The following is a 13,307-nucleotide window of genomic DNA, read 5'->3' on the forward strand; positions in this document are numbered from 1 at the left end:
CAACCAGCTATATAAACGTTTTGCAATAAAAACCGTTAAGCTGCCCCAGTGTCTTAAACAGGCTGCCATAATTTCTTGCTGCATTTAGCCCTGATAATAAATAAATACACAGGATTTCAGTAATACCCTTTCTTATGTCTATAGGATTACTGCTTACCCCTTCCCTCTTTGGGAACTGTGTCAGCCAGTTCTGATATATCACAGTCTCCTCAGAAATAAATGACTGAACATACCTCAATGCTTCTAGCATGAAAACGTTCCCCACACTGAAGATTTCTCTAGTATTCTTCAGCCATTCTGTGGGAACCCACATGGATCTTAGAGACAACTGCTAAGATCATAGACCTCAGGGCAGAAATCTTCTTCTATATGCTGCCTGAGGAAAATAGTACTCACCGGTACCATTTAAAATAAAAAACTTCTTGATTGAAGAAACTAAAAACTATCATTTTAACACCTCTTTCACTTACTAGTATAGGCAAAGAGAATGACTGGGGGTGGAGAGAAGGGAGGAGCTATATATACAGCTCTGCTGTGGTGCTCTTTGCCACTTCCTGTTAGCAGGAGGATAATATCCCACAAATAAGGATGAATCAGTGGACTCGTCGTATCTTGTAGAAGAAAAAAAAATAAAAAAATAATATATATATATATATATATATATATATATATATATATATATATATATATATATATATATATATATATATATATATATATACACACACATATATTATATACGTTTCCATGTAAAGTTAGCACTCTAACATCACTTCTTAGAGCCTGAGTCATAAGTGTGTCTAGGCATACAAAAAATACTCTTCTCTCCTTTTCAAAGTTTTAACATTTATTGGTTCCAATAAATGTTAAAACTTTGAAAAGGAGAGAAGAGTCTTTATATATCTTACAAAAGACCCTGAGGAAAAATACAAATCCATCTGGGATCCTGGAGAGCTGGCAGTTATACAAAGAAAACCCACCTTCAATAAAATACTAATGTAATCTGTCCGATAAAAATAGGAAAGTACGTAAAATAAAAATAAAAGACAAATACTGTAATGAAATGTGTAAATAGCATTGAGAAAAGTTACACTAGAAAAACAAAGAGTCTACCTATTTTCCTATTAAATCTGTGTACAGAACTGGCACTGACTTCCTGATATCCAGTAACGGATACAACAAAAAATGCCAAAATCAAGTGTAGCAAACCTTGGCACATTTACACAAGGTAAAATGCAAAACATATTTAGTTCCACCTCCATACAAGATAATTTGTTATAAGATTAGATTATAAGCATTTTGGACAGGCACTCTCAGAAAGATTTTCTAACCCAGCCAGTGATGCTAAACATCTTAAGAACATCTATATTTAATAAAACACAAACTATATTTGTCAACCAAAAATATCAATGCTTCTACTAGGTATGGATGTAGAACATGGGTGCCTACATTTTGTCTTCACGCTCTATCAATGGTCCTTGTTTAAAACTACCACTGTCAAAAAAGCAATGCAAGCTAGTTAGCAGGGATAATTCCAAAACCAGGACCACTCTTAGAGCTTGAAGTCCTGATCCAAGCACTTCTGATGTAAACACTACCTAGATATCATACATGATGGATTCCAAAGTTAACACTAATTTTATTAATAGATAAAAAAAAAAACAGGGAACCACCCTAAACACAATAACCTGCCACCAAAACTCAGTAATAGAAACTGTGTATGATCCACCTGTTTCCTGTCTGATAACCGGATACGTTGTCTTTAGGTGCCAGGGGTGAGGAACACGGAAAATTACACAAATACGTTTCCACCTTAGTACAGGCCTTTCTCAATGTTCTATTTGACACAAAAAAAGGCCACCACAACACATATCATGTTTCTTTGAATGAAAAGTTCAGTGTTGGAATAGTATCATAAATATTACTTAAAAAGGTATTCAACTTTTGGAAAAAACGAAATCGTAAAGTTACTACAGGGTGGCATGGTAGAATGTTTATCATGCTTTAGAAACATGATAAAACTATATGTGTTCACTCGTTCTAATAGTGTTACTCACTTGCATGGATACTTGTCAGGTAGGAAGCGGTGCTGATGAGGAGACTGCGAGTCCCAGCGTTGACAGGGGATACCAGATGTTGTTGTGTTTGCCTTTCCCCGGTACCCCTCGCCTCGCTCCTTAAAGCATGAGCCTGTCACCTCCACATTACGTTGACGCTGCTTCTCTGCTTCAAGGAACCAGAGAGGAAACAGAGGATGGAGAAACAAAAATGAATGGAATTAGGGTTACGAGGGGTGCAGACAACTGGAAAAAATATACAGAAGACAAAGAACTAAAGCAAAACACTAAGTGTATACATGAATGTGTGTTTGTATGAATGTATGAGTGTGTGTATAAGTGTGTACTTATGAGTGAGTGTGTGTTTGTGTGTTAGTGAGTGTATCTGTGTATGAGTGAGTGTATGCCTGTATACGTGTATTTATGAGTGAGTGTGTATGTATAAGAATGTGTGTATGAGTGAGTGAGTGTGTTTGTGTAAGTGTGTATGAAAGTATGTATGAGTGAGTGTGTATGTATGAGTGAGTGAGTGTTTATGAGTGAGTGTATATCTAAGAATGTGTGCATGCATGAGTGTATAAGTGTGTATGTATGTGTGCGAGTGTATAAGTGTGTATGTATGTGTGCGAGTGTATAAGTGTGTATGTATGTGTGCGAGTGTATAAGTGTGTATGTATGTGCGAGTGTATAAGTGTGTATGTGCGAGTGTATAAGTGTGTATGTGCGAGTGTATAAGTGTGTATGTGCGAGTGTATAAGTGTGTGTGAGTGTGTGTATAAGTGTGAGTGTGCATGAGTGAGTGTATAAGTGTGAGTGTGTATGAGTGTGTATCAGTGAGTGTATAAGTGTGAGTGTGCATGAGTGAGTGTATAAGTGTGAGTGTGTATGTATGCAAGAATGTGTATATATACACTTTTTTTTTTCTCATGGGTTCTCTTATTGATCTACCCTCAAAGACTGGATAACTTCTAAGGACATTTTGCTGTCTGCCCGAAATACGCTGTCTGCATTTAACATTGCACAAGCATTTCTGGTGAAATGCTTGTGCAGTGCCGCCCCCTGCACATTTGCGGCCAATCGCTAGCAGGGGGTGCCAATCATCCCCATCGTATCCGATCGGTATGATTGCTGTCCGCTACCTTAGAGGTGGTGGATGAGTTAAGGTGCAGCGCTCTTGTGACCGCTGCTTCTTAACTTATGTTTCAGGCAGACCTAAAACTTTGGGGGTAGATTGCAGCATCCGCTGCTTGATAAATCAACCCCAATGCTTTCCTCATTAGAATGGACATTAATATTAACACTGGATACACATCAAATAAAGAACCCTTCTGCTTTTAAAGCCACATGAAACTCAACATTTTTTCTTTCATTATTCAGATAGTAAAATTTAAATTCCAATTTATTTCCATTATCAAATTTACTTTGTTCTCTTGGTATCCTTTTTTTTTAAAAAGAAAGTAGTTAGGCTCATTAGGGTGCACGTGTGTGGCACACTATATTGCTGCAGTTTTTTTAAGAATGCTTTTAAACAATGTTATAACTGCATGCTCTTTCTGAATTATAAAAGAAAAATATTGAGATTCCTTTCCCTTTAAAAACAAACAATAACAAACACTCTGGTATCCCCGTCTTACTGCACTTGGTGATCTGGCAGTACTCTCTGTGCACATTAGGATCTGTAGTATAACACCAAGGGCGTTCTGAGCTGTCAGGGTTTCGACAGTAATTATCATCCAGAGATTTGTCAGGGTACCTGTGGAAATAAATCAAAATGTCACTTCAAAATAAATAAATGATAGAGATAGAGAGATAAAGATATACATACACTCTATACATACAGTATATATATATACACACACAGTATGTATGTATGTATGTATATATATATATATATATATATATATATATATATATATATATATATATATATATATATATATATATATATATATATATATATATATATACACATACACACAGTTGCAAGAAAAAGTATGTGAACCCTTTGGAATGATATGGATTTCTGCACAAATTGGTCATAAAATGTGATCTGATCATCATCTAAGTCACAACAATAGACAATCACAGTCTGCTTAAACTAATAACACACAAAGAATGAAATGTTGCTATGTTTTTATTGAACACACCATGTAAACATTCACAGTGCAGGTGGAAAAAGTATGTGAACCCCTAGACTAATGACATCTCCAAGAGCTAATTGGAGTGAGATGTCAGCCAACTGGAGTCCAATCAATGAGATGAGATTGTAGGTGTTGGTTACAGCTGCCCTGCCCTATAAAAAACACACACTAGTTCTGAGTTTGCTTTTCACAAGAAGCATTGCCTGATGTCAATGATACCTCGCCCAAAAGAGCTCTCAGAAGACCTATGATTAAGAATTGTTGACTTGCATAAAGCTGGAAAGGGTTATAAAAGTATCTCCAAAAGCCTTGCTGTTCATCAGTCCACAGTAAGACAAATTGTCTATAAATGGAGAAAGTTCAGCACTGCTGCTACTCTCCCTAAAAATGGCCATCCTGTAAAGATGACTGCAAGAGCACAGCGCAGACTGCTTAATGAGGTGAAGAAGAATCCTAGAGTGTCAGCTAAAGACTTACAAAAGTCACTTGCAAATGCTAACATCCCTGTTAGCGTATCTACAATACGTAAAACACTAAACAAGAATGGATTTCATGGGAGGATACCACAGAGGAAGCCACTGCTGTCCAAACAAAACATTGCTGCACGTTTACAGTTTGCACAAGAGCACCTGGATGTTCCACAGCAGTACTGGCAAAATATTCTATGGACAGATGAAACCAAATTTGAGTTGTTTGGAAGAAACACACAACACTATGTGTGGCGAAAAAGAGGCACAGCACACCAACATCAAAACCTCATCCCAACTGTGAAGTATGGTGGTGGGGGCATCATGGTTTGGGGCTGCTTTGCTGCATCAGGGCCTGGACGGATTGCTATCATCGAAGGAAAAATGAATTCCCAAGTTTATCAAGACATTTTGCAGGAGAACTTAAGGCCATGTGTCTACCAGCTGAAGCTCAACAGAAGATGGGTGTTGCAACAGGACAATGACCCAGAGCATAGAAGTAAATCAACAACAGAATGGCTTAAACAGAAGAAAATACGCCTTCTGAAGTGGCCCAGTCAGAGTCCTGACTTCAACCCGATTGAGATGCTGTGGCATGACCTCAAGAAAGCGATTCACACCAGACATCCCAAGAATATTTCTGAACTGAAACAGTTCTGTAAAGAGGAATGGTCAAGAATTACTCCTGAACGTTGTGCACGTCTGATCTGCAACTGCAGGAAACGTTTGGTTGAAGTTATTGCTGCCAAAGGAGGTTCAACCAGTTATTAAATCCAAGGGTTCACATACTTTTTCCACCTGCACTATGAATGTTTACATGGTGTGTTCAATAAAAACATGGCAACATTTCATTCTTTGTGTGTTATTAGTTTAAGCAGACTGTGATTGTCTATTGTTGTGACTTAGATGATGATCAGATCACATGACCAATTTGTGCAGAAATCCATATCATTCCAAAGGGTTCACATACTTTTTCTTGCAACTGTATATATATATATCTCAACAACACTACAATTATAGAGAGAGATACAGTAAACTAGTGTATACGTATATAAAGTCTACAAAAAGGACAAAAGAGTCCATAACTAAGAATGTCATTAATTACACTTTTTATGCACAGAAAAGCAACTTTATTCAAATGTGAAATATTTGGAGATGCAGAAGGTAATTTTGATAATGAATATCAAAAATGAAATTCCAAGTGGTGCACTATTTGGCGCTCCAGCTCGAGTGTTAACTTTGCTAGAAGTGAACTTTTTGTGCGCTTCAGGTAGTGCTCGTCTTGCAGCACTGAAACACACATTCTGGGCTATGTGATAAAACTATTATCTAAAGGGATATTATATAGCCATGAAAGTGCAAGGATATGTTATTGTTCTAGGGCTGTAAGGACCCCATTAGTGCTTAAATGAGAGAGAAGTTAAAGTGGAGAAGGTAGAGTTAAAGGGACACTAAACCCAAATTTTTTCTTTTGTGATTCAGATAGAGCACACAGTTTTAAACAACTTTCTAATTTACTCCTATTATCAAATGTTCTTTATTCTCTTGGTATCTTTATTTGAAATGCAAGAATGTAAGATTAGATGCCGGCCCATTTTTGGTGAACAACCTAGGTTGTCCTTGCTGATTGGTGGATAAATTCATCCACCAATCAAAAACTGCTGTCCAGAGTTCTGAACCAAGAAAAAAGCTTAGATGCCTTCTTTTTCATATAAAGATAGCAAGAGAATGAAGAAAAATTGATAATAGGAGTAAATTAGAAAGTTGCTTAAAATGGCATGCTGTATCTGAATCACGAAATATTTTTTTTGGGTTCAGTGTCCCTTTAAGAGAGAATGTATAAAAAAAAATAAAGGGTGAAGAGATATGAGAGAGGGGAAAGAGAGTGCAAAGAGAAGATATGGCCTGAGAGAGAAGGGAGAGTATAAAGAGACATTGATGACAGGAGAGATATGAGAAAGATAGTAAAAGGGACATTAAACCCCAAAATTTTCTTTCATGATTCAGATAGAGAATACAATTTTAAAGACCATTCAAATTTACTTCTATTATCTTATTTGCTTCATTCTTTAGATATGCTTTGTTAAAGAAATAGAAATGCACATGGGAGAGGCAATCACACACGGCATCTATGTGAAGCAACCAATCAGTAGCTACTGAGCCTATCTAGATATGCTTTTCAGCAAAGAATATCAAGAGAATTAAGCAAATTAGATAATACAAGTAAATTAGAAAGTTGTTTAAAATTGCATGTTCTTTCTAAATCATGAAAGAAAAAATATGGGTTTCATGTCCCTTTAAGAATGAGAAGGGAGAGAGATGATAATTATTAAAAAATAAAATAGAAAAACTCTCCATGTCTGCTATGACCTTCCATGACTGTCAGCACTCTCTGGGGTATGTTTATCAAGGTCTGGTTGACCTGATCCGATACTGCGGATCAGGTCCGCCAGACCTCGCTGAATACGGCGAGCAATGCGCTCGCCGTATTCAGCATTGCACCAGCAGCTCACAAGAGCTGCTTTGACAATGCCGCCCCCTGCAGACTCGCGGCCAATAGGCTGCCAGCAGGGGGGTGTCAATCAACCTGATCGTACTCAATCGGGTTGTATTGTGGCTATGTGTGTCCGCCTGCTCAGAGCAGGCGGACAGGTTATGGAGCAGCGGTCTTTGTGACCACTGCTTCATAACTGCTGTTTCTGGCGAGTCTGAAGACTCGCTAGAAACAGGGGCCATCAAGCTCCATACGGAGCTTGTTCAAATAGAGCCCTTTGAATTCTCTCAGATCAACAACTTCCTTTTTCTATCCAGCTGTTATCTTCCCCAGAACATCTAGTTGATGTTTCTAACTACTATGAACTTATTTCTTTTTTAAGATACGATGAGTCCACGGATTTCATCCTTACTTGTGGGATATCACCTCCTGGCCAGCAGGAGGAGGCAAAGAGCACCACAGCAGAGCTGTATAAATAGCTCCTCCCTTCCACTCCAGTCATTCTCTTTGCCTGTGTTAGTGATAGGAAGAGGTAAAGTGAGGTGTTAGTTTAGATTCTTCAATCAAGAGTTTATTGTTTTTAAAATGGTACCAGTGAGTGCTATTTTTCATAGGGTGTAGCCGTATTCCTTGTCAGCCTCTAGAGTAGAACTAACAGGTGGCTTTAAAGCATTGGGAACTGGTGGGACAAAGCTTACTGCGCCTCCCATAATAATGTTTGCTGCCCTCCTGACGATGGTCTTAGCAAATGTTAACTAAGGCCCTACATGTTTTCACAGGATGACAAGAAATGTAAAGGATTCTTGACCCTGTGAGAGATCATGCTGTCGTTCAGCTTTAAGGTATGTGCAGCCTTTTATTTTCTGGGAGATGATTTAACTCAGAATGGGCTGGCTATTTTATTACCTGTTATGGGGGCTCTTTTACTTTATTTTGTTTAAAGTTTTTTCTCCCTGTGCTGTTACCCTTGTCTTTTTTCAACATGACATGGTTATCCGTTTTATTCCCTGGAGGGCATGACGCTGGGGGCATTCATTCCGGGTCATTCCGGTATAGGGCATGTAGGGGTTAAACCGGTTTATTGTGTGCTGTGTGTTTATGAACTAAACAGGCTGTAAGGGCTAAAGTTAGCACACGCAACTGTTTTTGAATTACCTGACATTGTTTTTTTATTTTTGTCCGGGTTCGGATATGGTGTTTTTTTACGCCCACGAGGGCGGGGCTTAATTTTGCGCGCTTTGTAAGCGCACATTAGTGTTCTCACGTGATTCCGGCATCGGAACTTCCTGGTCCTTCGGATATGCCGCAAGTTTCACACAGCTAGATCGGAAAGTGCTAGTTTCGATTGCATGATGGAACGATCATAACAGAGACCGTTCTAGATACTTGGATAAAGTGATCTGTGTTCTGTGGGGGCAAGGTAGGCGCCTCAGCAGACCTGTTGAGGCGGAGGGGACTTCATTTAATAAACTGTTAGTTTTTTTCCTTTCCTCGTTTAATAAACAGGTTTATGTTTAAACTCTTAAAGGCACAGTACACAGTTTAAAGGGGATTGCAGACAGCATTAATTTTAGAGCTGCTTTTTTCTTTTTGGCACAAATTTGTCTTATTTCTTACAGAAGCCATGACCACAGTATTGTTTGCTTTATTTTTTAACATGGAAGCACTTCAAAATGTTACGTGTTCCATGTGTTTAAATGCAAATATGGAACCCCCGGTTACTTTTTGTCCTGCATGCACTGATAGGGCTCTTCAATTTAGAGAGCAAATTTTCTTTGATAAAAAATTGTCTACAGCGGATGGTTCTCAGGGTTCTACTAATGGGATGCAGAGTATGCCGCACCTTTCTCCCCAAGCGTCACAGCCCTTAATGCCGGCTCAAGTGGAGCCAAGTACCTCTGCAGCTTCTGCTGCAATTACTTTAAAGGACATTGCGTCTGTTATGTCATCCACACTTTCTGAAGCATTGTCTGCTTTTCCTGTATTTCAAGGTAAATGCAAAAGGAAGGAAGCCCATGGGGTTAATACAGCTTCTGATGCTCTGTTGGCGATCTCAGATATACCCTCACAGAGATCTGAATTGGGTGGTATGGAGGTCCTATCTGAAGGGGAACTTTCTGACTCAGGAAGTGTCTAGCCAGTAACAGATCCAGAAGTGGTTTCTTTCATGTTTAAACTTGAGCACCTCCGTTTGTTACTAAGGGAGGTTTTGGTGACTCTGGACGACTGATTCAATTGTGGTTCCTCCAGAAAAATTGAGTAAGCTGGATAGATATCTAGAAGTTCCTGCTTATTCTGACGTTTTTTTCCAGTTCCTAAAAGAACTTCAGAGATTATTGCTAAGGAATGGGAGAGACCGGGTATTCCTCTCTCTCCTTCTCCGGTTTTCAAGAAGATGTACCCTATTGCGGACGCTATTAGGGACTCTTGGCAGACGGTCCCTAGGGTGGAAGGAGCTATTTCTACCTTGGCTAAACTGACTTCTATTCCTATTGAGGATAGTTGTGATTTCAAAAACCCTATGGTTAAGAAATTAGAGGGTTTACTTAAGAAGATTTATGTTCATCAGGGATTGTTATTGCAACCGGCAGCCTGTATTGTTACAGTCACAAGTGCGGCTGCTTATTGGTTTGATGCTCTAGAGGAATCTCTTAAAACAGACTTCTTTGGAAGAAATACAGAATAGGATTAAAGCTCTTAAATTAGCTAATCCCTTTATTACAGATGCTTCTCTGCAGATTACCAAACTGGCGGCTAAGAGTTCGGGGTTCTCCATCTTAGCACGCAGAGCTTTATGGTTGAAATCTTGGTCTGCAGATGTATCTTCTAAGTCTAAACTTTTGGCTATTCCTTACAAGGGGAAGACCTTGTTCGGACCTGAATTGAAGGAAATTATTTCTGACATCACAGGGGGCAAGGGTCATTTCCTCCCTCAGGATAAGAGATCCAGACAGAGGGGTCGACAGAGTAATTTTCAAGGCAACTCCCTCCTCCTCTAATCAGGAAGGGAACTATCTACCTGGAGACCCAACCAGTCTTGGAACAAGGGTAAACAATCCAAGAAACCTGCTGCTGCTCCCAAGTCAGCATGAAGGGTTGGCCCCCAATCCGGAACCGGATCTAGCAGGGGGCAGATTGTTTTTCTTCATCCAGGCTTGGATGAGAGATGTTCAGGATCCCTGGGCAATAGATATAGTGTCTCAAGGATACAAACTGGAATTAAAAAATTCTTTCCCCAGAGGAAGGTTCCTTCTTTCACGATTATCTGTAGACCAGATAAAAAGAGAGGCGTTCTTACGCTGTATAAGAGACCTCTCCTCCATGGGAGTAATCTGTCCCGTTCCAATTCAGGAGCAGGGACAGGGGTTTTACTCAAATCTGTTTGTAGTTCCCAAAAAAGAGGGAACTTTCAGACCTATCTTAGATCTCAAGAGTCTAAACAAGTTTCTCAGAGTTCCATCTTTCAAGATGGAAACCATTCATACCATTCTTCCATTGGTCCAGGAGGGTCAATTTATGGCGACAGTGGATCTAAAGGATGTATACCTTCATGTTCCCATCCACAGAGATCATTACAAGTTCCTGAGATTTGCGTTTCTGGACAAACACTTTCAGTTTGTGGCTCTTCCTTTCGGTCTAGCCACAGCACCCAGAATCTTCACAAAGGTTCTGGGGTCTTTACTGGCGGTTCTAAGGCCACGGGGCATTGCAGTGGCGCCTTGTTTCGACGATATTCTGATCCAGGCTTCAACATTTCAACTGGCAAGGTCCCATACCGACATTGTGCTTTCCTTCCTAAGAACCCACAGGTGGAAGGTAAACCTGGAAAAGAGTTAGTTAGTTCCTCAGACAAGGATGCCCTTTCTGGGAACTGTAATTGACTCTATTTCAATGAAGATTTTCTGATGGAGATCAGAAAGTTAAAAATTCTGAATTCATGTCGAGCCATTCAGTCCAATCCTCGTCCGTCAGTGGCTCAGTGCATGGAGGTAACCGGATTAATGGTGGCGGCAAAGGACATTGTACTGTTTGCACGGTTTCATCTCAGACCTCTGCAATTGAGCATGCTCTGGCAGTGGAATGGAGATTATACAGATCTGTCTCCTCTAATATTTCTAGATCAAGAGACAAGGGATTCTCTTCTATGGCGGTTGTCACTGGATCATCTATCTCAGGGGACATGCTTCTGCAGACCCTCATGGGTGATAGTGACAACGGATGCCAGTCTGTTAGGTTGGGGAGCAGTTTGGAACTCCCTAAGGGCTTAGGATGTATGGACTCCGGTGGAGTCTCTACTTCCCATCAATATCCTGGAGTTGAGAGCAATATTCAATGCTCTTCGGGCTTGGCCTCAGTTGGCTTCGGCCCAATTCATCAGATTTCAGTCGGACAACATAACGACGGTAGCTTACATCAATCATCAGGGAGGAACAAGGAGTTCCTTAGCGATGACAGAAGTAGCCAAGATAATACAGTGGGCAGAGTCTCACTCCTGCCATCTGTCAGCTATCTACATCCCAGGGGTGGAAAACTGGGAGGCAGACTTTCTGAGCAGGCAGACATTTCATCCAAGGGAATGGGAACTCCTTCCGGAGATATTTTCCAGCCTGATTCTCAGATGGAGCAGACCAGAGATGGATCTCATGGCTTCTCATCAGAATGCCAAGCTTCCAAGATACCGGTCCAGGGATCCCCAGGGGGAGCTGATAGATGCCCTGGTAGTGCGTTGGTCTTTCAGCCTAGCTTATGTATTCCCTCCGTTTTCTCTTCTTCCCAGGGTGATTGCTCGAGTCAAACAGGAGAGGGGGGCGTCGGTAATTCTCATTGCTCCTGCGTGGCCTCACAGGATTTGGTATGCGGATCTGGTGGACATGTCATCTCAACCACCGTGGAAGCTCCCATTGAGGAAAGACCTTCTCATTCAGGGTCCCTTCCATCATCCAAATCTAGTTTCGCTGCAGCTGACTGCTTGGAGATTGAACGCTTAATTTTATCTAAGCAAGGGTTTTCTGATTCGGTCATAGATACCTTAATTGAGGCACATAAGCCTGTTACTAGGAAAATTTACCATAAGATATGGTGTAAATATCTTTATTGGTGTGAATCCAAGGGCTACTCATGGAGTCAGGTTAGGATTTCTAGGATTTTGTCCTTTCTCCAAGAAGGTTTGGAGAAGGGGCTGTCAGCAAGTTCCTTAAAGGGACAGATTTCTGCTTTATCTATTTTGTTACACAAGCGTCTGGCAGGTGTTCCAGATGTACAACCTTTTTGTCAGGCTCTGACTAGAATCAGGCTTGTATATAGACCAATTACTCCTCCTTGGAGTTTAAATTTAGTTCTTAGAGTTCTTCAAGGGGTTTCGTTTGAACCTATGCATTCCATTGATATTAAGTTATTATCTTGGAAAGTCTTATTTCTGGTTGCTATTTCTTCTGCTCGAAGAGTATCTGAGCTTTCAGCATTACAGTTTGATTCTCCTTATCTTATTTTTCATTCGGATAAGGTGGTGTTACGTACTAATCCTGGTTTTCTTCCTAAAAGTTGTTTCAAACAAGAATAATAATCAGGAGATTGTTGTTCCTTCCTTGTGTCCTAATCCTTCTTCTAAGAAGGAACGTCTGTTACATAATTTAGACGTAGTCCGAGCTTTAAAGATCTACTTACAAGCAACTAAGGAATATCGACAACGAAACGTAGGGGTCAGAAAGCTACGGCTACCTCTCTTTCTTTTTGGCTAAAGAGTATCATCCGTTTGGCATATGAGACTGCTGGACAGCAGCCTCCTGAACGAATTATGGCTCATTCCACTAGGGTTGTGGCTTCCTCATGGGCATTTAAAAATGATGCTTCTGTTGAACAGATTTGCAAAGCTGCAACTTGGTCGTCTCTTCACACTTTTTCCAAATTTTCCAAATTTGATACTTTTGCCTCGGCTGAGGCTGGGTTTGGGAGGAAGTTTCTTCAAGCAGTGGTGCCTTCAGTTTAGGTTCCCTGTCTTGTCCCTCCCTTTTCATCCGTGTACTATAGCTTTGGTATTGTATCCCACAAGTAAGGATGAAATCCGTGGACTCATCGTATCTTAAAAAAGAAAAGGAAATGTATGCTTGCCTGATAAATTTATTTCTTTTTGGATACGATGAGTCCACGG

At 40.2% G+C, this 13,307-nt stretch overlaps 1 protein-coding gene across 5 annotated transcripts in view; it reads right to left on the minus strand.

The window, feature by feature from the left end:
- Positions 1-13,307, minus strand: part of MST1 (macrophage stimulating 1) — a 193,495-nt gene that overhangs the window by 44,313 nt on the left and 135,875 nt on the right. For 4 of the 5 annotated variants that reach the window (XM_053721135.1, XM_053721130.1, XM_053721134.1 and 1 more), the window contains exons 8-9: positions 3,692-3,810; positions 2,058-2,226 (exon numbers count right to left, since the gene is read on the minus strand). In XM_053721135.1, the coding sequence (XP_053577110.1) occupies positions 2,058-2,226; positions 3,692-3,810 (288 nt within the window). The remainder of the gene's footprint in view (positions 1-2,057; positions 2,227-3,691; positions 3,811-13,307) is intronic. The other variant, XM_053721132.1, reaches the window with a different exon arrangement.

Source organism: Bombina bombina, chromosome 7 (genome assembly GCF_027579735.1).
Source record: "Bombina bombina isolate aBomBom1 chromosome 7, aBomBom1.pri, whole genome shotgun sequence".
Taxonomy (NCBI): Eukaryota; Metazoa; Chordata; class Amphibia; order Anura; family Bombinatoridae; genus Bombina; species Bombina bombina.